The 21,518-nt window shown below is 43.4% G+C and overlaps 1 protein-coding gene and 1 non-coding gene across 9 annotated transcripts in view; one reads left to right on the forward strand and one right to left on the reverse strand.

The window, feature by feature from the left end:
* Positions 1–21,518, reverse strand: part of HHAT (hedgehog acyltransferase) — a 345,552-nt gene that overhangs the window by 286,513 nt on the left and 37,521 nt on the right. For 6 of the 8 annotated variants that reach the window (XM_025389801.1, XM_025389791.1, XM_025389730.1 and 3 more), the window contains one exon: positions 21,024–21,091. The exons of the other annotated variants lie outside the window; for them this stretch is intronic. In XM_025389801.1, the coding sequence (XP_025245586.1) occupies positions 21,024–21,091 (68 nt within the window). The remainder of the gene's footprint in view (positions 1–21,023; positions 21,092–21,518) is intronic. 8 annotated transcript variants of the gene reach the window in all.
* LOC112615108 lies at positions 9,133–9,244 on the forward strand. Its single transcript, XR_003117281.1, has one exon. It is a non-coding gene; the product is annotated as a U5 spliceosomal RNA (small nuclear RNA).

A 21,518-nucleotide genomic window follows, 5' to 3' on the forward strand; every position in this document is an offset into this window, starting at 1 on the left:
AGTGATCCACCAGCCTCAGCCTCCAAAAATGCTGGGATTACAGGCATAAGCCACTGCGCCTGGCCTGAAGCTCATTTTTCCTTTATTCTTCTTTTTTCTTTTTTAAGTAGTTCTGTTTTTTATCTCTGTGTTACTGAGTTAACTGGAGGTCAGAGAAAGCAAATTATTTGTCCAAATCTAGTAAGGGGCAGAACTGGGTTTCTAACCTAGGCCTGTCTGATGCCAAGGAGGAAACCCTTTTCTGAGATGTTTCTACTCATACTTGTCCCTGTACCTGGACTCTCTGCCCTTCCCACCCCTTTGGCCCACAAAACTATTTGACTAGACAATCTCCAACCCAGAGTGCACCTCATTAATGCTCCATAACCACAAAGCCAGCCCAGTGACATGCACAAAACACTCACTAAATAGTACAATTCAAACAGTGCAGAAGTGAAGCTTTCCCATCCCTGCAGCTCCCAGGTGGACCTCATTGCACTCCCTTCTCTGTCATCCACATCTCAATTCTAGAACTTTTATTATCGCATATTTATTATATTACTTTTATTCATGTATTTTCTCTCTGGAGGGAAAAATGGAGTTCTCCGAGAGCAAGAACCTTGACTTAAATCTGTCTCCTATATACCCAACATTCAGTAAGCCTTTCAAATGGCAGGGAGCAGGAAGGGAGCCAAAAAATCAGGCCATCTAGTACTTGTCACATTTCTCCCCCTGTTTAAGCTTGGAAAAGTCACTTAACTATCTGGACTTGAATTTCCTTGTGTGTAAAATGAAGGGCTCCACTAGCACGATGTCTAAGATTCCTTTCAGAAAATGGGAAAGACAGTTATTTTCCAGGCTAAAGGAAAGAAATACTAAGAAAGTGCTTGTCACCCACCCATGCAGAGGGGGTGGTCCCCCCTTCTCACACCCCTATGTCACTAGGGAAGAAAGTTACAAGAAAAAATGCCTGGCAAGTGAGGACTTGCCCTAGCAACTCACCACTGAGTAAATCTTTCCTCCTTCTAGCCTTGAATTCTCATCGCCCTTAAACCTTGCCAGATCACAACTCACTCTCAGCCGCTTAGCTGGAGTACTGTGTTGTTATCACAAGGGATGGCTAAAATTCTGGTTCTGTGCTTTCTCTTGCATTCCCCAGAAAATTGAGGACTATTCTCCAGCTGAAAACAACACAAATGCATAGCTACTGAGGCCTGGTCAATAGACTAAAATGTAAGGTACCAAGCCAAGTGCCAAGGCACTCACCAAGACGCCCTAAGTGAATGAGAGAAATTCACCCTGTCGCCACATCAGTTAGCTCAGTCTGCTAGTTCCTCAATCCAGATCCCTGGCCCCACTGTTTTTGGAGTCTTTTTGGATTTTTTTTGTAATCAGTCCATGACCTGCTGAATAGTTCCACTGTTTATCTCCTAGTGAGATGGGTCAGGAGCACTGTTTTATTATGCCTGTTGATGGCATTTGTAGATAGCTTGCTATCAGCTCAGAAGTTTACATCTACAAATGAAGCAGAGTCTAAGAAAGGCCATGGATGAGCCTTAAAAATGATTTAAGGTCAGGCGCAGTGGCTCACGCCTATAATCCCAGCACTTTGGAAAGCTGAGGTGGGTGGATAGCTTGAGGCCAGGAGCTCGAGACCAGCCTGGCCAACATGGTGAAACCCCGTCTCTACTAAAAATACAAAAATTAGCTGGGAGTGCTGGTGCATACTTACAATCCCAGCTACTCGGGAGGCTGAGATATGAAAATCACTTGAACCTGGGAGGTGGAGGTTGCAGTGAACCGAGATCATGCCACTGCACTCCAACCTAGGTAACAGAGCAAGACTTTGTCTCAAAAAAATAAAAATAAATAAAACTTTTTAAAAAATGATTTGACCCATTGTATAATCATTCAAATATTTCAAGAAATTTTATTGAGCATCTAGTATATGCTGCTTCATATACTCAATCACAGCACATCAATTAGGCTTTGATATCCAGGAAAGTCTTGGAGCTACTGCAAAATCGTTTTCCTCCCTGTACTATATGCTAGACCTACTTCAATTCTGCAGACTGTTCTCTACTCACTTCTACCCATTTGGCCTTATTCCTTCCATTCCATGCCCCCTACACAGCACCAAAGTAATATTTTTAAGAGCATAATTGATCATGTTATTTCCCCCACTTAATATTCTTTATGTGCTCCCCTTAGCATTTCAGAGAAACTTCTCAGTGAGACTCATGCAGTTCTTCATAAAATGGCCCTGTCCCCCTGTCCTACCTAACCTTCACTGCCCCCACCATCCCACATTACAACTGCATTGACTGCTCTGACCCCACAGCCCCACATTCATGTAGCTGGGCCTCCCACACTTTGCTCCCTCTATCTGGAAAAACCATCACTGAAGCATCATGTGAATGAGGACCTACCTTTCAGGTCTTAGCTCAGGCAAGCCTTCTCCCAGGAAGCCTTTCCTAATCCATCCATTCAGCCTGGACTCAGTGTCCCTTGCCTATGCTCTCATAATATGCCACTATGGTTACCTGTATCAAAGCAACTTATCCCACTGTGCTTTTTATTTTTTTACTTTATGTTATTTTATTTTGAGACAGAGTCTCGCTCTGTCGCCCAGGCTGGAGTGCAGGGGTGTGATCTCAGCTCACTGCAAGCTCTGCCTCCCGGGGTCACACCATTCTTCTGCCTCAGCTGCCTGAGTAGCTGGGACTACAGGCGCCCGCCACTACGCCCGGCTTTTTTTTTTTTTTTTGTATTTTTAGTAGAGATGTGGTTTCACCGTGTTAGCCAAGATGGTCTCGATCTCCTGACCTTGTGATCCTCTCGCCTCAGCCTCTCAAAGTGCTGGGATTACAGGCGTGAGCCACCGCGCCCAGCTTATTTTATTTTATTTTATTTTTGAGATGGAGTCTCGCTCTGTCACCAGGCTGGAGTGCAGTGGCATGATCTCGGCTCACTGCAACCTCCACCTCCTGAGTTCAAGCGATTCTCCTGCTTCAGCTCCCAAGAAGCTGGAATTACAGGCGTGCACCACCACGCCCAACTAATTTTTGTATTTTTAGTAGAGATGGGGTTTCACCACGTTGGCCAGGCTGGTCTCGAACTCCTGACTGCAAATGATCCACCCTTCTCGGCCTTCCAAAGTGCTGGGATTACAGGCGTGAGCCACCAGGTCCAGCCCCCATTGTGTTTTAATTACAGGTTACTGAGCTGTCTCTCCACTAAACTGTGAGCTCCTTTCTGACAGGGTCTACATATATATTAAGCATTGTATCCTTCAATAAACGTAATACATTAGATGCTCAATAAAAGTTCGAAAAATTTGAATGATTATACAATGAGTCAAACTATTTTTAGGAACCTGATATCAGCACAGTCTGCTGGGAAAGGGGAAGAAGAGATACCAAAAGTGAAGAACCCAGTTTCTGGCTTAGAATGCCTTTATAACCCCAGGTAGGGAGAAAATATAAGCTCACAGAATAGTTCTAGTGGATGATCTGCTCTGCAGATTTTCCTGACCAACTCAAGGCCCACTCTCTGAAAAATCAATTACTGACTCTCAAGACATGGCCAAAGCACAGTATTATTACAATAGAGGACCCATTTCATATTCATAAGAAACACATAAACTAAAGTATGGAAAACACCTGGAATACAGCCAGGAATGTATGAAGTACTACGTCCTTGTTTGTTCAGTAAATACACAAATAAACAAACAAACAACAAACTCGATTCTACTTTGATAGGCCCAGAAACACAACGCCAGGAGTTTTCAGCTGCACATCCTGAAACAGTTAGAAGCACCCATAGTTAGAATATGAGAGAGTTCAGCTGTTCAAGATCCCAAACCCAGTGCAACAAAAGGAAAGAAGAAAGTTCTAGAGACTGTGGACTGAAAAGAAGTGAGTCCATGGTTAACAAAAAGGAACTTCAGCATTCAGGAAAGCAACCATCTTAATCTTTTCCTAAGAAGAAAACATCTGCTTGTACAGCAGGTACTGCCAATTAACTCAACCATGACTATTTACTCCTCTCTAGCATTACTTCCTACACATTACAGGTTAGAAGGTTGAAAACTACATATCCCCGAATTCCCTGTAGCTGGCAGGTCTAAAAATGGCTGAACTTCTGATGAACAAATTCAAACACTATGACTCTGAGAGTAAAGGAACGATGCATGGGCTGTGAGACTTCTGAAGAAAATGGTGGGAGAGGCCCTTTGGCTGTTCTGCAGCAGCCATGATGGAGATTCTGGGGTCCAGTCAGGTCAGAGATGCTGAAGCTGTCAGATGTGGCACCAGAGCCCTAGGTTCTCAAGCCAGGAGCTATGTGGCAGCAGATGTGTAGGGTGGCTCTCGGAACTGTCTCTGGTAGCTCACTTAGTGCCTGCTCCTACAGGTCTTTCCATTATTCTGAAATGTCTTTAAATCCCTGCAATAATTGTCTTTTTTAAATGACTGCAACAGATTCTGTTGTCTGCAGTGGAACCATGACTAACATACTATGGAAGAAATGTTTCCTCTGATTGGAATCCAGCTCCAGCTTAATAACAAAAGCATTATGAAAACAATTCACTTTGAAGGACACTAGTCTGAAATAAGTCTATTCAATGGAGAAAATGACATGGAAGAAAACACCAGCTAGGTCAACCCAATGAATGCTCAAGAACTAGGTAATGAAGGCAGTGATTGTTTGTTAGAATACAGTCACAGATGCATTTATGTATTTCAAAACCAAAAGATATGTAATGTTCTCTATACCAAAAAAAGGTAAATGTTTCAGGTGATGGATATCCCAATTACCTTTATTTGATAATTACACATTGTATAGAGGTGTCAAAGTATCAAATGTACTCCAAAAATGTGTACAACTATTGTATATCAATTTTTAAAGGAAAAAAAAGGAAATGACCTACCTTACCAACCACTGTATATTTTTCATTATTATACCTTTTTCCTTCAGAGAAAACAGTATAGAACTGAATATATTTACTATTTTCCTTATCCTCATACCTAGCAAGTTGTAGAAATAAAATACTACAGAAATACTACACATGTTTGTGTACCTATTTCCTAAATAGCATTATTGGCTTATTGTTTACTTGGAGACCATATATAATATCTAATTACACTGAATAAGAGTTACCTGCGATCAGAGAAAACCTTTATGAGGTTCTTGAAATCACAAATGTTTCCCCGCACATTCTAAGGCAGCAAACTGACCTGAATGGCCCGTGAATCTCCAGACAAGAAACACAAAAGGAGACTAATTTTGTAAGAATTCTGCACAAAAGAGGCACTGCTCTCCGAATGAACCCGGGCTAATGATTCATTGAGCAATTATTGGAAGAGTTTTCTTTTTCCTTCAACAACTGCTTTTCTCTTTCTAAAAGAATTTGAACTAAATCATTTTACTGCTTACAATTTCCAGAGACAACACTCTCTCCCAGTCAATACTTTCTGAAAGATAAAACGCTTCCACTAATCAAACCTTTTCTTCTGGAAATAACGAAGTCCCTGCTGAAACATCATCACCCTCCTGCATAGGTGAAGATGCTTACAAGGGCAGGGACGCCACCAACAGGACAGGCCCAGGCTGCCCTGTTCTACTGTGTGCCATTCCCAGCCTCTTCATTGCCCCTCGCCACACAAGCCAGGCAAATTGGTCCAGGGTAAAATGGTAAAGGGGAGGTGTTTTGTGGAAGAAGAAAAGAGAAAGCCTCTTAAGACAAGAGGACCTAATGAACATGGGTAAGTTATTTCGCATATCTTCAGCCCAACTGCCAACCTAAACTCAGTAACATCCTCTGGTCACAACTCTCTACCTACCTACCTATTTCTCAGAAGTCACTTTGGATTATGCAGGAGAGCAAGACTGCAGAATCTATTCGGTTTAACATGAATAGATTCTGTCTCCCTGCTCTGTCTATGCCATATTCCCACCTTTCCTTTCCTCCTAAAGCCAGCAAAGAAGGAATCAAATGTTTAAAAAGAAACATTAAATTCAGGGTGAACTTGAAGGCACAAAACTATATTATTTTCCCCACATCTCTCAAATTGGAAAAACACTATATTTTCTGCAAGGTATATGGAAAAAAAGAGCTATAAACGATGAAAAAAGGTGATAAACAAATTGGAGATCATGACAAAAAAATGTAATAGAATGAGATGACTGGAGAACAAATTACACAGAATCATGACTCCTCAGCTTCAAAATATGCTAATAAATCACACATACCATTAATGTCACTTCCCCAGAATATCAAAAAGACAAAGTGAGTCACAATAACATGGAAGGAAAAAAGATCCTCAGCCTGTTGGGGGCCACAGCCCCTAAAATGATCCTTACACTCAGAGAATTTACTCTCTGCTGAGGAAGTCTTCACACACGCAAGAAAACTGGTTTGTACAGAACGTCTCTGCAGTGGGCAAAAAGAACAAACTGGAACTCCACATGGAAGCCCAAAATGTTGGAGATCCCCAGGGCAAAAGGCCAATTAAGAAAGAAAGTATAATCTCAGAGAGAAAAAGGAAGAATTAACACTTTTGCCATCTATCTAGGGGAAGAAGAAGGGAACCCTCCATAATCCCAGATGCCACCTTTCTACTTTACACACTGCCTGAAAGACCAGGGACACAGGTGAGCAGAGCTATGTTGAAGAGTACTCCCATACATCTTTACATCTGTCCCCTTTGCCCGTTAGCTCCCAAGCTGTTCAAGAGACACCTCCCCACCCAGATCACCTGTGAACCCACCAGCCATCACAGGCAGCCCAGGAACCTGGGAGACCGGGAATAGAGACAGACAAGAACAAGACCAAGGCTCACCACATCCTCAGGGCACACTGCCCCATCCTTCCCCTGCTGTCCATTGCTTCTACCATCTGTCTTCAGAAACCTATTTGTGTATTAATAAAACAACTCATCTTATTTATGATACCTGAAACTCACTTTAAAACACAGACTACAACACAGCGACTTCTGCTTTCAGGCAAGACATAGTACGCACATTTATCCCTATCCCTCCACTAATGACAGCTAAAACCCTTGGATGTCATATCTAAAACAAATGCAAGGAGATTCTGAATGGTGAAAAGAGCAGACTGGGCTAGAGAGCTGAGGACCTACGGAATGACAATAAGCAAAATAAAATTAAGTATGAAGTAAATGTTGATATATTAATATTGACATTAATGCAATATTAATTATACTTAATATAACTTACTAGATGGGCTTAATAGCAAAAGTAGATTACATAAAGAATTATTGAGCCAGGCATGGTGGCTCACGCCTGTAATCCCATAACTTTGGGAGGCCGTGATGGGTGGATCATTTGAGGCTAGGAGTTCCAGACCAGCCTGGCTGACATGGCAAAACCCCCTATCTAGTAAAAATACAAAACAATTAGCTGGGCATGGTGGCACATGCCTGTAATCCCAGCTTCTTGGGAGGCTGAGGCAGAAGAATCGTTTGAACCCAGGAAGCAGAGATTGCAGTGAGCCAAGATTGCACCACTGCACTCCAGCTTGGATGACACAGTGAGATTTTTTTTTTTTTTTTTTTGGAACCTAAGGATAGGTCAATAAAACTCACCCAATCTGAACAAGAGAGAGAGAAAACTGACTGAAAAAATACAGCCTCAGAGACCCTTGATATAAGAACAAAAGACCTGACATTGGTGTCATTAAATTTTCCAAAAAGAAAGAAGAAAAAAAATGAGGTTAAAAATATGTTCAAAGAAATAATGGCAAAAAAAAAAATCCCCAAATTTGGCAAAAAGCATAAACCTACAGATTCAAGAAGCTGAATAAACCCCAATCAAATTAAATACAGCAATTAAAAGACAGAGCTTGGCAGAATGGATTGCTAGAAAAATGACCCAACTCTAGACTGTCTACAGGAATTCACTTTAAATATAATGAAATGAGGAGGTGGAAAGTTAAAAGGATGGAAAAGAATATGGCATACATACATGAATCAAAAGAAAGCGGGAGTGGCTCTATCAATGGCAGATAAAGTAGACTTCAGAGAAAGAAAATCACCAGGGTCAAAAAGGGTCATTGCAGAATGATAAAAATATCTTCTCACCAATAAGATATAAGAATCCTAAATGTGTATGTGTATATACACATACACATATACATATATATTAAAAGCATTGTGGTTTTTCAGGGATTAGAGATGAGGAGGAACAGGGTGAGTATGGCCACAGAAGAGGTAGCACGGAGTAGCTCTTCAAGGTCCTATATCTTTATTATGTTGGTGTTTACATGAATTTACACATGTGATAAAACTGCATATAACTATATACATATACACAAATAGGTGCCTGCAAAACAGGTGAAATCTGATTAAAGTCTGTGGGCTGTACTAATGTCAAGTTCCTGGGTTTGAGTTTACTATGGAAGATTCCCCACTGGGGAGCTAACCATCAGGTCCTCCTGTTGACAACAGCAGACACCAGGGACTGCTGGGGGGTGGGAGGGAGGACTGGCAAGGGCTGAAAAACTATTGAGTGCTGTGCTCAGTACCTGGGTGACAGGATTATTCACACCCTCAACCTCAGCGTCACACAATATACCCAGGTAACAAATTTGTGTATATACCCCTGGAATCTAAAATTAAAAGTTGGGGGAAAAAAAGATTCCCCACTGGGGAATCTGGGTAGAGGTACACAAAGCCTCTCTGTACTATTGCTGCAACTTCCTCTAAGTGTGTAATTGTTTCAAAATAAGACAATGCTAAAGATAACAAATCGTACTCCAAGTCCCATTGTATAAAAAGGGCTAAAACGAGAGTTTCTATGGTTAACCCAGGATGGGATTTAGAACCCTGCTAGCATGTCCTCTACTTCGCCCCCTAGTGGTAGCACCAAAGGCACCCGGTGAATAACAAGGTGTGGAATCTCAAGGTGATGACTCAACATTCATTTGCATACCCATAGTACCCTGCACATAGTAAATTCTTTAAAGCTTAAAAGAATATTTCTTTTGACTCAACATTTCTAACTATGGGAAGATTAAACAATTCTTTTTATGCAAACTGTAGGCAGTAATTCTTTTTGTGTGAACTGTAGGCACCATCGGTGTACTAGGAGTTGCAGTTACTGCCACAATGAGTTAAAATCGAGTTTCAGCGTTCACTGATTTCTCTTCAGATCGAATAAATCTTTCGCCTTTTACTAAAGATTTCCGTGGAGAGAAACAAATCAGTTTAAAATTAATTTTTTGAAGCCTTGCCTTGGCAAGGCAGATCATGTTTTATAAAGAAAGATCTTACAATGAAAGCATTGTAGTACAACAACTTTAGGTTGTAGTGTTACATTGTTGCTGTTCACTGTTAGCTTAAACACTGAATAATAGAACTTGCAAGACCATGGTTAACTCTTGTTTTCCATTTCAAAGCTCCAAGTCATATATGAGTCATATATCTCAAAAGTCATATAACTTTCCCTGGTGGCATCTGACTTGCTAATTAACAACATTAACATTAGAGACACAGACTGGCTTAGACAATTTAGAAGTGATGGCCTTTAAGATCCTAAATTCAGTCACATGGTTGGTGAATTTCTGGTTGCCTGTCTTTAAAGAAGTCCCAAATCCATCCCCCTCTAGATAATATTCTATTATCTATCTACCTAGTAAGAAATTCAATGCAAGGTGGTGATGCAAGCTCCTTAAAGGACTCCATCAATTCCACTGATCAGCTTGGTGTAAACTGGTTTCCACTGCTTGCCTAGCAAGTGTTTAATAAACGTACATATGCCAGATAGAATTTGACCTGAGATTTGCTTTCATCAAACCTGGGAGCAAAATTATGGCGGAATAACAAACCTTCATCCATCTCAAACTTTTCGGCAGCTATTGTCATCCCTGAAAGTGGCATCAGTCAGTTCCCCACACAAAGACACCCCACTTTACATCTTCTCCCACGTGCCCCTGTGATCTCGCTCTTACCTTGCTGCTGCTGCTTAATTTCTTTTTAACAAAGACTTATCAACTGTCATGTCATGATTTTAAAAGGTAATAACCTTTTTAAGAATGCTGACAGGCACCACTTTTAGGAAATGTACTGAGAGAAGGAAATGTTTTCCCTCCTTCCCGCTTCCCCATACCTCCCCCCAAATTTCAGATCCCGCCACTATTCAACCTGCCCTAGGCTGGAATAATCCCTTCCCCCTTTCTCTCTGGGTCTTGTTATGGCACTTATATAATTCTGAATCCTGTTACAGCACTTATATGTTTGTGTGTAAATTAACTTTAATCCACCTCTAAGGACAGTTCTTAACATTGAAAGTATCCAAATAAGGAGTCCAGAAAGAGTGAGTTAGCATTTGAAGGACTCTAATCAGAAATCTACTCCCATACATGACTACAATTCAAATAATTCCAACATGGTACCTAAAGCTGCACCTGAAAGTTTACTAGCATAAGGAATGTTAGGAATAAATATTTTACTAATGAAAAGCATGGTGCTCAACATGTGATGGATTAAAATTTTTCATTATTACCCTTGTACTAATGAAGTATGTAAGAATCCCTCGAGGCCAGGTGCAGTGGTTCACGCCTGTAATCCCAACACTTTGGGAGGCTGAGCCAGAAGGATCGCTTATGCCCGGGAGTTAGAGGTTACAGTGAGCTATGATCATGCCACCGCACTCCAGCTTGGATGACAGAGCAAGACTCTGTCTTTAATAAATAAATAAATAAATAAATAAATTAGTCTGGGTATGGTAGCTCACACCTGTAATCCTAACAGTATGGGGGGCCATGACAGGAGGACTGCTTAAGGCGGGGAGTTTGAGATAAGCCTGGGCAACAAAGCAAGACCCTGTCTGTACAAACATTTTAAAACTTAGCTGGATATGGTGGCACATGCTCACAGTCCCAGCTATTCTGGGGGCTATGGTGCTGACACCACTACACTCCAGCCTGGCCAAGAGAGACCCTATTAAAAAAAAAAAAAAAACTCCCTTGAGTCCAGCACCCAAAGCATTGAAGGTCTAACACTCTCTTGGTCTGTGTCTTTTGCTTCAATAAGGCTCTATCCTCTAATCAGAGTAGAAGGGTAACTGCTTCAGCCAGCAGAATAGAATTGCACCAGCCTCAGAAGGAACTTCCTGCAAGATGCTTGTTGGAGTACCTAAAGACAAACAATAGAGGCTTCACAAGCTTTCAGGAACAGGCTCAATGATGGGTTTTGTACCTCCCTACCTAATGAATATTTGTACTTGTAGGAGAATTCAGAGTTAGACACTTTCACTGTTTAACATACCACTTGGTGGCAAGGTTGTGGGAGAGAAGACGTTTAACTCCTATTCACCTCCAGATGCCAGAAGTTACCAAGAGTAAAACCAAAGAACTTTATTTTGTTAAACAACAAAATAGGCTTGGGTCAGTTCAAAACATAGTACTTCCATTCAAGACTCAGCTCCAACCCACCTACTCCAGAGAGTCTTCTCTGATCATTCCAAGGCTAGAAACTCTCCCAGCAATTTTTGGCTACACCGACTAGGGACAATCCTACATATGGAAACACTTTGTTAAACGGCATGCCAGGGCCAGCTTTCAGGCAGGACCCACCAGCAGGGCCAACTGTCCTGGCTGTGTACAGCCCTGGCTCTTGTTACATACTTCACACATCAGCCGTATTAAAGCTAGGGGTGTCCTCCTGGAATTCTCAAATAGAGTATAAACTTGTTGAGTAGAGAAATAATGCCTCTTACTTCCTTAACCTACAGTATTATCACAACCCAGACCAGAAAGCAGGTAGTAAGCACTGACTTGTAAACTGACTGCTTTGTGACTGAGAAATTTCTCACCATTCTCAAAAGTGGGAATGTCTTCATCTTTCCATCGAACTCCCTCAAACATTAGTAGACTCTTGATAATGTTTGCTGAGTTGAGGTGAACATGCCCATTGGGGTTGGGGACTTCTTGTAAAGGAACATTGATCTCTTGGCAACATTTGCTTTGTTTCATGTGTGTAAATTCTGGTGAGTTTACAGAGGTTAGGCCTTAACTCATTTTCATTAAGCCGCAGCCCCTCAAAGATTATTCCAGCATGTCTGTCATATCCCTGCCTCCCTCCAGCTGATGGGAGCAGATTAATAAGTGATTTGGCTGTGTGTGTGAATGTTCAGCCTGTCTTGATTAACAGAAAATTGGATTTTATACAGTTTTTCCCCTTCCCAGAGAGGCTTGCTTAGCAGAGACAGATTCCTGTGTACCATGCCAGCCCTTCCAGACAAAGAATGTGGGTTGAAGAGTCTCCAAATGTCAGGGGCAAGAAACCCACGGATTTGGCCAGGCGGGGTGGCTCACACCTGTAATCCCAGCACTTTGGGAAGCCAAGGCAGGCGGATCACTTGAGGCCAGGAGTTTGAGACCACCCTAGCCAGCATGTTGAAAACCTGTCTCTACTAAAAATGCAAAAAGTTAGCCAAGTATGGTGGCACATGCCTATAGGCCCTGCTACTTGGGAGGCTGAGGCACGAGAATCGCTTGAACTTGGGAGGCAGAGGTTGCAGTGAACCGTGGTTGCGCCACTGCACTCTAACACGGGCAACAGAGTGAGACACTGTCCCAAAAAAATAAATAAATAAGAAAAAAAACCCATGATTAGCGATGGAAGGTCAGGTTTGCTTCCTTCTTGTGAACACAAAGAATGCCGGCTCTTTACCCATCGGTACAAGACCTTTTGTCTAGTCTCATCCATGCTAGATTTTCTTCCTGACATTTAAATTTGCAGACAGGTAGGAAAAACGTAAGATGCTAGTGATTTCCTGGTTAGAACAGGAATAGGAATTGTAGCTCTCTGCCTCATGTAAAAACAGGATCTGCAGCCAGGTGCAGCGGCTCACGCCTGTAATCCCAGCACGTTAGGAGGCCGAGGCGGGCTGATCATGAGGTCAGGAGATCAAGACCATCCTGACTAACACTGTAAAACCCCGTCTCTACTAAAAATACAAAAAATTAGCTGGGCGTGGTGGTATGTGCCTATAGGCCCAGCTGCTCGGGAGGCTGAGGCAGAAGAATCGCTTGAACCTGGGAGGCAGAGGTTGCAGTGAGCCGAGATCACATCACTGCACTCCAGCCTGGGTGACAGAGTGAGACTCTGTCTCAAAAAAAAAAAAAAAGAAAAAGAAAAATAGCATCTGCATTGTGAATGGATAAACAGCAAATTTGTTTATTAATTCTTAGCCACCAGGTAACCTGCTGTGTTCTCTCTCTTTTCTATCTAGTAGTTCATGGGAAATATTATTTGTTTCATTAAAAAGGTCCTTGAAGGCCAGGCGCAGTGGCTCACGCCTGCAATCCCAGCACTTTGGGAGGCCAAAGTGGGCAGATCATGAGGTCAGGAGTTCAAGACCAGCCTGGACAACATAATGAAAACTCATCTCTACTAAAAATACAAACATTAGTCAGGCATGGTGATGGGCACCTGTAGTCCCAGCTTCTTGGGAGGCTGAGGCAAGAGAATCACTTGAACCCAGAAGGCAGAGGTTGCAGCGAGCCAAGATCATGCCACTGCACTCCAGCCTGGGTGACACAGCGAGACTTTGTATGGGGAAAAAAAAAAAAAAAAAGGTGAAGGTAGAATCAAGCATTTAGCTCTGCAAAACTAACATATTGAGAGAGAGAGAGAGAGCGAGCGTGTGTGTGTGTGCACGTGTGTGTGTGTGTGTAGAGAAGAGAAAGAAGAGAGAGACAGGGCAAGACAGGAAAATCAGTCAGAGGGCTTCAGAAAGAGTCCACAGAAGCAATGGCACCTGAAACCCTTCAATGACTGACCACTGCCCTCTGGATAAAGTCCAGACTCCACATATGGCACTCCATGGCCTTTATGATCTATCCCCTGCCTATCTTGAGTCATTTGCCCTCCTCACAACTCAACCTTCTAGCCAAGTCAAATTTATTTCACTCAAATCCAGGTCGTCAGGCATGCTATTCCCTTCACCTAGCTTTCCCGTCGCCCAGCCATCACCTCCCTTCAGTCCCTGCCGGTGGGGTTCTCTGTACCCTCTGCCTCTACAAGCCCCAGTGGCTATTGCACCACCAGCTCACTGCCACATCATCACCTTCCCCAAAACTTCAGAGCCCACTCAGGACAGAGACTGAGCCTGGAATGTCACAGCATCCCTGGCACGTGGCCTGGAAGCTGCTTACACAGCAGGTGCACATTTAACTCATTTGTTAAATGAGTCAAAATGGAATGTTGTTTTCCTGAAGTATTAAAATGCAGAGGCATTTATAAATAAGCCAGATCTTAAAACCTTCATGGGCAAAGCATGAGTAGCTAAGAACTACATCTTTATAGAAATACCTCTTTCTCTATGTTCATGGTCATTCGTATTCAAGCTTCCCTGCCTGCCTCTGCCTCTTCTTCCTAAGCCTCCTCACAGGCACTGGAAAGTCCTTTCTGATTTTACTTCTGAAAGAACAGCTTATTTAGAGGTCTGCCCCAATTTCAGAAACCTGTCATGGGAAAATGCGTCCTCAGGAAAGAACAGAATTGATTACTTGTAACACTCTTTATAATGCATTAGGATTTTGAGAGCTCTTTTCAATAGCAGTCCCCCTCTACATGTAAATGTCACTCTGTAGAACATTACCTCCTTGCTAGAAAGGGAGAATCAATTCTTTCTTTTTTTTTTTTTTTTTTTTTTTTTGAGACGGAGTTTCACTCTTGTTGCCCAGGCTGGAGTGCTATGGTGCAGGCTCGGCTCACTGCAACCTCCGCCTCCCAGGTTCAAGTGATTCTCCTGCCTCAGCCTCCCAAGTAGCTGGGATTATAGGCACCCGCCACCACACCCAGCTAATTTTTGTATTTTTAGTAGAGACGGAGTTTCACCATGTTGGCCAGACTTGTTGTGAACTCCTGACCTCAGGTGATCCGCCCACCTCAGCCTCGGAAAGTGCTGGGATTACAGGCATGAGCCACTGTGCCCAACCAAGAATCAGTAATTCTTAGTGCTAAAGGAATTATTCATCCATGGAAGAAAAAAATAACAATAACCACAATAACATGTATTGTGCATCGATTCTGTACTAACCACAAGCATGCTAGGTGTTTTCTGTCCATCACCTCTTCATAACCTTTTATTCCCATGTTTCAGGTAATACACCTGAGGCTAAAAGGAGGGAAATGAGGCCAGGCCACAGTGGCTCATGCCTGTAATCCCAGCACTTTGGAAGGCCGAGATGAGTGGATCACTTGAGGCCAGCAGTTCGAGACCAGCCTGGCCGACATGGCAAAACACCATCTCTACTAAAAATACAAAAACTAGCTGAGTGTGGTGGCACACGCCTGTAACCCCAGCTACTCAGGAGGCTGAGGCAAGAGAATCACTTGAACCTGGGAGGCAGAGGTTACAGTGAGCCGAGATCATGCCACTGTACTTCAGCCTGTCTCAAACAAATACATACATTTTTTTTTTACAAAGGAGGTAAATTATTTTCCCAGATGTAGCAAAGCCAAATTTGAACTCAAGCCCATCCAACTCCAAACCTGTGCTCTTTCTATTATGCCAAGTATTTATGATCTTGAATCCTAAATAAAATGAAAAAAATTAATGACAATATACCTGACATAGAACTTCATTTGTATCAGTTTGGTTCAGATGCTACTGTCTATAAACATGTTTACGTCATCGAGCAAGCAACATGGGCACTGAAATATTTCCTCTATCTCCCTGGCATCACTAGAGAGAAGACCAGTAAGAAGTAACAGACAGGGACTGGCAAATACGACGACAGATCACGCCAGAACCCAGCAAGACTGGGTTCACCCCATCCCTGCCACACACAGGCTCTAGCACAGCACGCTGGAGTCTGCGGGGGTGGGGGGTCGGGGGGCGCTTTTACCCTGACAGCCTGGAAGAGCAAACATTACAAAAAAGGATGCAAAAACCAAAGCATATGGAGTCTGAACAGCCCTTGACAGCCGCACCTACACAAGCACCCACACCGCATCTGTTGTCTCGGCAAGTGCCATCAGCGTTACCCTCAAAGAAATGACAAAGCTCAAAGAAATGACAAAGCTCAAAGGCATTCTTGACTGGGGCTGTAATCCTCCAAACCCGAACATCGTCAAAAATTGGAGGACTACAGTCAGGTCCAGCTCCCTTTCACTGCCCTAAGTGAAGCTTCACTTCGAGTCACCGTTTCCCTAATATGTTCTTCCCTTTTCTAACCACAGCGACACCACTGGAACAGCGTCTCCTCTACCGATGATCTTGCCAAACCCTACCCATTCTTTGCAGCTCAGGTGAAGGTACAGCCCCTTCTCCCAGAGGCAGTTTGTGATTGTTTTGTGCCCAGAGTGGTCTCTCCCTCCTCTGACTCTACACACTGTCCCACTTCGCCCGCTTACCTACACGGCTATCTAGAGGCACGGAGGACGATGTATTTCACCTCCATGCTGCAACCTGGCACTTCACTCTTTCCTGCAGTTAAATTCAATAAAATACTCACTGACTCTGCTCCAGGCATTGAAGATACAGAAATGATTAAATCCCAGCCCTGCTTTTGTGGGACCCACAATCTATGTGAGAAAGGATAACACCAAATAAAATTCTACAAATCAATTTTTCATAATAGGGTACACAATTTGATCCAAAACAGAGCTATCCTATCACCCTGTTTACTGCCTTCATGTCATTTAGCTCAGTCTGCAGCCATTGTTTGTTCATTTATTTGTGGTCAGCTTGTCCCTAGTAGGAGACACTAGCATAGGAACATTGTCTGTCTGGTTCACCACTGTCCCCAGCACTCCATATGGACTTGAGCACAGAGACACTCTGGTTGAAAGCTGTATTTGTGGAAGGAAGTAAAGAGAGAGGCAGGGAAGTGTCAGGAACTATGAGTACCAAGGTCGGCTTGAGGTTCAGGCAATACTTCCAGGACAGGGAGCCAGCTATGATCTGGAGTGTGAGTGACGGCCAGACAGGGAAGGCGTGAGCCCCAATCCAGAAGAGGAACAGGATGAGCAAAGGTAAGAATGGCAAATTGGCATGACTAAGACAGTGGTCATTTAAGAGCACTTAAATATTGCTATAGACCAGTTGCTTTTAAAAGGGGATGATTTTGCCTCCCGGGGGCATTTGACAATGCATGGAGCCTTTTTAAACTGTTTTTTGTTTTTGTTTTTATTTTTAGAAACAGGGTCTCACTCTGATGCCCAGGCTGGAGTGCAGAGTGCAGTGGCACCATCTCAGCTCACTGCAACCTCCACCTCCTGGGTTCAAGCCATTCTCGTGCCTCAGCTCCTGGAGTAGCTGGGATTACAGGCACACGCCACCATGCCTGGCTAATTTTTGTATTTTTAGTAGACATGGGGTTTCATCATGTTGGCCAGGCTAATCTCAAACTCCTGACCTCAAGTGATCTGCTGGCATTAGCCTTCCAAAGTGCTGGGATTACAGGAGTGAGCCACCACACCCAGCTCACTTTTTTAAATTGTTAAGGCTTAGGGCAGGAAACGCTGCTAGCATCTACTAGGTAGAGTCCAGGGATTCTGCTAAGCATTGTACAATGTCCAGAGCAGCTCCCCACAACAGCCATCTGATCTAAAATGTCAGTAGTGGCCAGGCAGTGTGGTTCACACCTGTAACCCCAGTGCTTTGGGAGGCTGAGGCTAGGAGTTCAAGACCAGCCTGGGTAATATAGTGAGACCCCATCTCTACAAAATAATATATACAATTATTTTATATAAAATAAAAAATTAGCCAGGTATGGTGGTGCATGTCTGTAGTCCCAGCTACTCAAGAGGCTGAGGCAGGAGGATTGTTTAAGCCCAGGAGTTCAAGGCTCCAGTGAGCTGTGATTACACCACTGTACTCCAGCCTGGGTGACAGAGCAGGATCCCATCTCTAAAAATAATAATAATATTTAAAAAAATAAAATGTGGCCAGTCATGGTGGCTGACACTTGTAATGCCAGCACTTTGAGAGGCCAAGGCAGGTGGATCACTTGAGGCCAGGAGTTTGAACCAGCCTAGTCAACATGGTGAAACCCCATCTCTATTAAAAATACAAAAATTGGCCAGGCGTGGTGGTGTGTGCCTGTAATCTCAGCTACCTGGGAGGCTGAGACAGGAGAAATGTTTGAACCCAAGAGATGGAGATTGCAGTGAGCTGAGATTGTGCCACTGCACTCCAGCCTGGGTTACAGAGCGAGACCCTGTCTCAACAAAATAAAATAAAATGTCGGCCAGGCATGGTGGCTCATGCCTGTAATCCCAGTATTTTGGGAGGCCAAGGCAGGTGGATCACCTGAGGTCAGGAGTTCGAGACCAGCCTAACATAATGAAACCCCATCTCTACTAAAAAAAAATAATAATAATAAAATAAATTAGCTGGGCTTGGTGGCAGGCACCTGTAACCCCAGCTACTCAGGAAGCTGAGGCAGGAGGATCACTAGAACCTAGGAGGCAGAGCTTGCAGTAAGCCAAGATCATGCCACTGCACTCTAGCCTGGGCAACAGAGGGAGACTCTGTCTCAAAATAACAATAATAATAATAATAATAATAATAATAATAATAATAATGTCAGCAGTACTGAGGTTTACCAATCTAGCTGCAGACTAACATTCAAGGGATGGGCTGGTCAGAAAACATAAACTTTCTTCTAAAGGTCATGATTTCTAGTCACACCTAATATCTTCTTTTGATTAGAATTTGGACCAAAATAGCATGTGCTTGCCACCTCCTACAGCCTCTGAGAAAAGAAATATTCAGCAAAGACTGTTTTGATCCTAAGGACCTATATCAATGTCCTTCATCTGCTGGATATCCACCAGGACTCACCATTTCCTCCATAAATTCTAGGGCTCCAAACCACCCACCCCACATGCAAGGTGATGAGAAGCAGAAAGATGAGAAGGTGAGAGGCGCTCACAGCACTGTCGATGAATGAGAGACAGAGGGATGGACAGACAGATTTGTCGGGATGGCAAAAGACTGAATCCTTGGAGCTCCCAGAGTACGTGCCTGTGCCACGTGGACTTTTCTGTGAAGGCAGAATTGGCCTGAGCAACAACACTCCCAACCCCAGCCCTGTTATGAGAGCTGCTGTGGAGAGTGGAGAGCACTGTGGAGAGCACTGACAGCACTGTGGAGAGTGGGAGCACTGTGGGGGAGTGGAGAGCACTGAGAAGTGGTCATCTCTGCAGGGCTCTGGAGCCTCTGCAGGGAGTCAGTCAAGCAGCTGGGCTTGACCCAATGAAGTGACAGGAGCCGGGAAGTCAGTGAAGACAAAGCCCCTTTGTCTAGAAGTGGCAACACACGACTGGGCTGAGCCTGCCCTTGATAATGAAATCTGTGGCAGCTCCAAACCTTGTTGGGGCCTCACCCTGTGTTTCCTTTCTCGTGCTGCCTCACCACTGCTCCTCTGCAGCTCCAAGTCTCTCCAATGTGTCTGCTTATTTGTGCCCCTGGCACATAATTCTATATTTCAATATTATCTAAAATGTTTGAATTTTAATTCTAAAAGGAAAAAAAATCACCTTTTTTTCTGCTGTAAGACATCTGCTAATGTTATAGTCGTAAAGAGTAGATCTGAGACACACAAAGGCTACCTCCTATTACATCTCAAATTCCACTTTGTGACAAAGCTTCCTAAATTTCCTCATCTCTGAGGTGGGTACAATACTACCCACATTACATTCTCACTAACAATCCTAAAAAGAGCTTATTTAAAGAAGAGCTATCTAGAAATGGATGCCACGGATGAAAATTCAATTTACATCTAAGTTTTCATGGAAGTATCTGGTGGGTAGAGCAAGAAAAGCCAAGAATGGCACCCCACGCAGGGCAGGATACTCTTCCAAGTTCCAGACAAACATAGGCCTTGGATCTTATGCATGGCTCTGTACAGCGCTGGGAGAAAGGAACGGCTTACCCTAGCAAATCAAAATGGAAATTGAGCTATATTTGTTACAATTCAAGTAAGATCTGCAACTTACAACAGGAGAAAAATATTAGTACAGTCAGTACCCAACTTGGACATGAACTGTCTTGCAAAAGTTCACTCATAAGCAGAATGTTCAGAACCTGGAATGCAAGGTGTCTTTTATGTCCCAAGCCAGCCCACAAAAGGCTGATTGAATTTATGATTTATTTGGTATATTACATACTTAAAGTAAAAATAGAAAACACAAAACAAACAAAAAAAAAACAATGCTCTGATAACATTTTAAAAACATATAAAAATACTTAGAAAAACAAATATGCAGCCCATAATCAGCCTTGACCCGAAGCCCACACCATGAGCTGGGCCCTGGACCCTCCACGGTCCAAGTCGTAACTGAAATGGGGCCCTAAGAAACCGAATGGAGAAGAATGAGAAGAACTCCAGCCTCAAAAGGACAGGGGTTCTGGTGGGAGAAAAAAGTAGTCAGGCATCTCTCAATTGGAAGAGAAGGGTGTGGTACCCTACCCAGAATATATACTCTAGCACAGACGTGCTACTGGTCACATCTAGAAAGACACGGGTATGTGAAAGAACGGTGGCCACTCTGCCTGCTACCAAAGTAGACAAAATACAAAATGAGCTGCTGCTGAAGACAAGTGAGCCAGCACCCTGGCACCACCCCACCAGAGGGAGGAGGAATGTGAATTCCCAGCACGCTGTGCAGCAGCATGAACAGCCAGGGACGCTCAGAGGCCAGAAGGAAGATGTTTCTGCGGCTGCCAACGGTCGGTGTAGGAGTGTCCAGGGGCTACATGTGATTCTGATGGATCTGGCTAGGTCAAGAAGGAAGTTTCTGAGCTTTCCAAAAGTGCAAACTGTCCTAACTGATAAGGTTAATCATATTTCTGGTATCTTCAGAAGAGAACAGGGGACAAGAAGATACAGACCCTGGGAATGCCTTCCCCAACACCGCACACTCACACCTTTACAGCAGAAAGGACGCCTCATTCCAGATTGTTGCTGAATACGATACCTGGATCGACTCCAAATACAAACGTGATGTGAAATATTGAAACCAGGTTTGAAAACTGAGATTTTTTATTCATCCACTTTGTACCTTCTTTAATCCTCCAAATAAAGTGTCAGTCTCCAGCTCAAATTCCTGGTCCAGCTCCTCTTCATGTTCTGACCAAAACAAACCAACAAAAAAAAAAGTCTTCGTTAGTCACAAATCTAAACAAAATTGGGTTGGCTGAAGAGCTGAAGCACTAAAGGAATTGGACTATGTCCTGGAAAAGCAGCCGGTGGACTAAGCTGCAGGCACGGAAACATACCACACTGCTTGACCCTGCTTTCCAGTGTTCTGTGACCTAAGTTCCTGGAAATACGTAGAGCCACTGATGGAAATTTGGCTTGTAATAAGGGTCACAAAAGGAGAGAGCAAGGGAGAAGAGTTTCCAACACAGGAAAACATGGGAAGGGTTACTGCAAATGGCCCACATGCACATGCTGTTAGAAATTTTGGGCCAGGCATGGTGGCTCACGCCTGTAATCCCAGCACTTGGGGAGAATGAGGAGGGCGGATCACGAGTTCAGGAGTTCGAGACCAGCC

The sequence above is a fragment of the Theropithecus gelada genome, chromosome 1 (genome assembly GCF_003255815.1).
Source record: "Theropithecus gelada isolate Dixy chromosome 1, Tgel_1.0, whole genome shotgun sequence".
Taxonomy (NCBI): domain Eukaryota; kingdom Metazoa; phylum Chordata; class Mammalia; order Primates; family Cercopithecidae; genus Theropithecus; species Theropithecus gelada.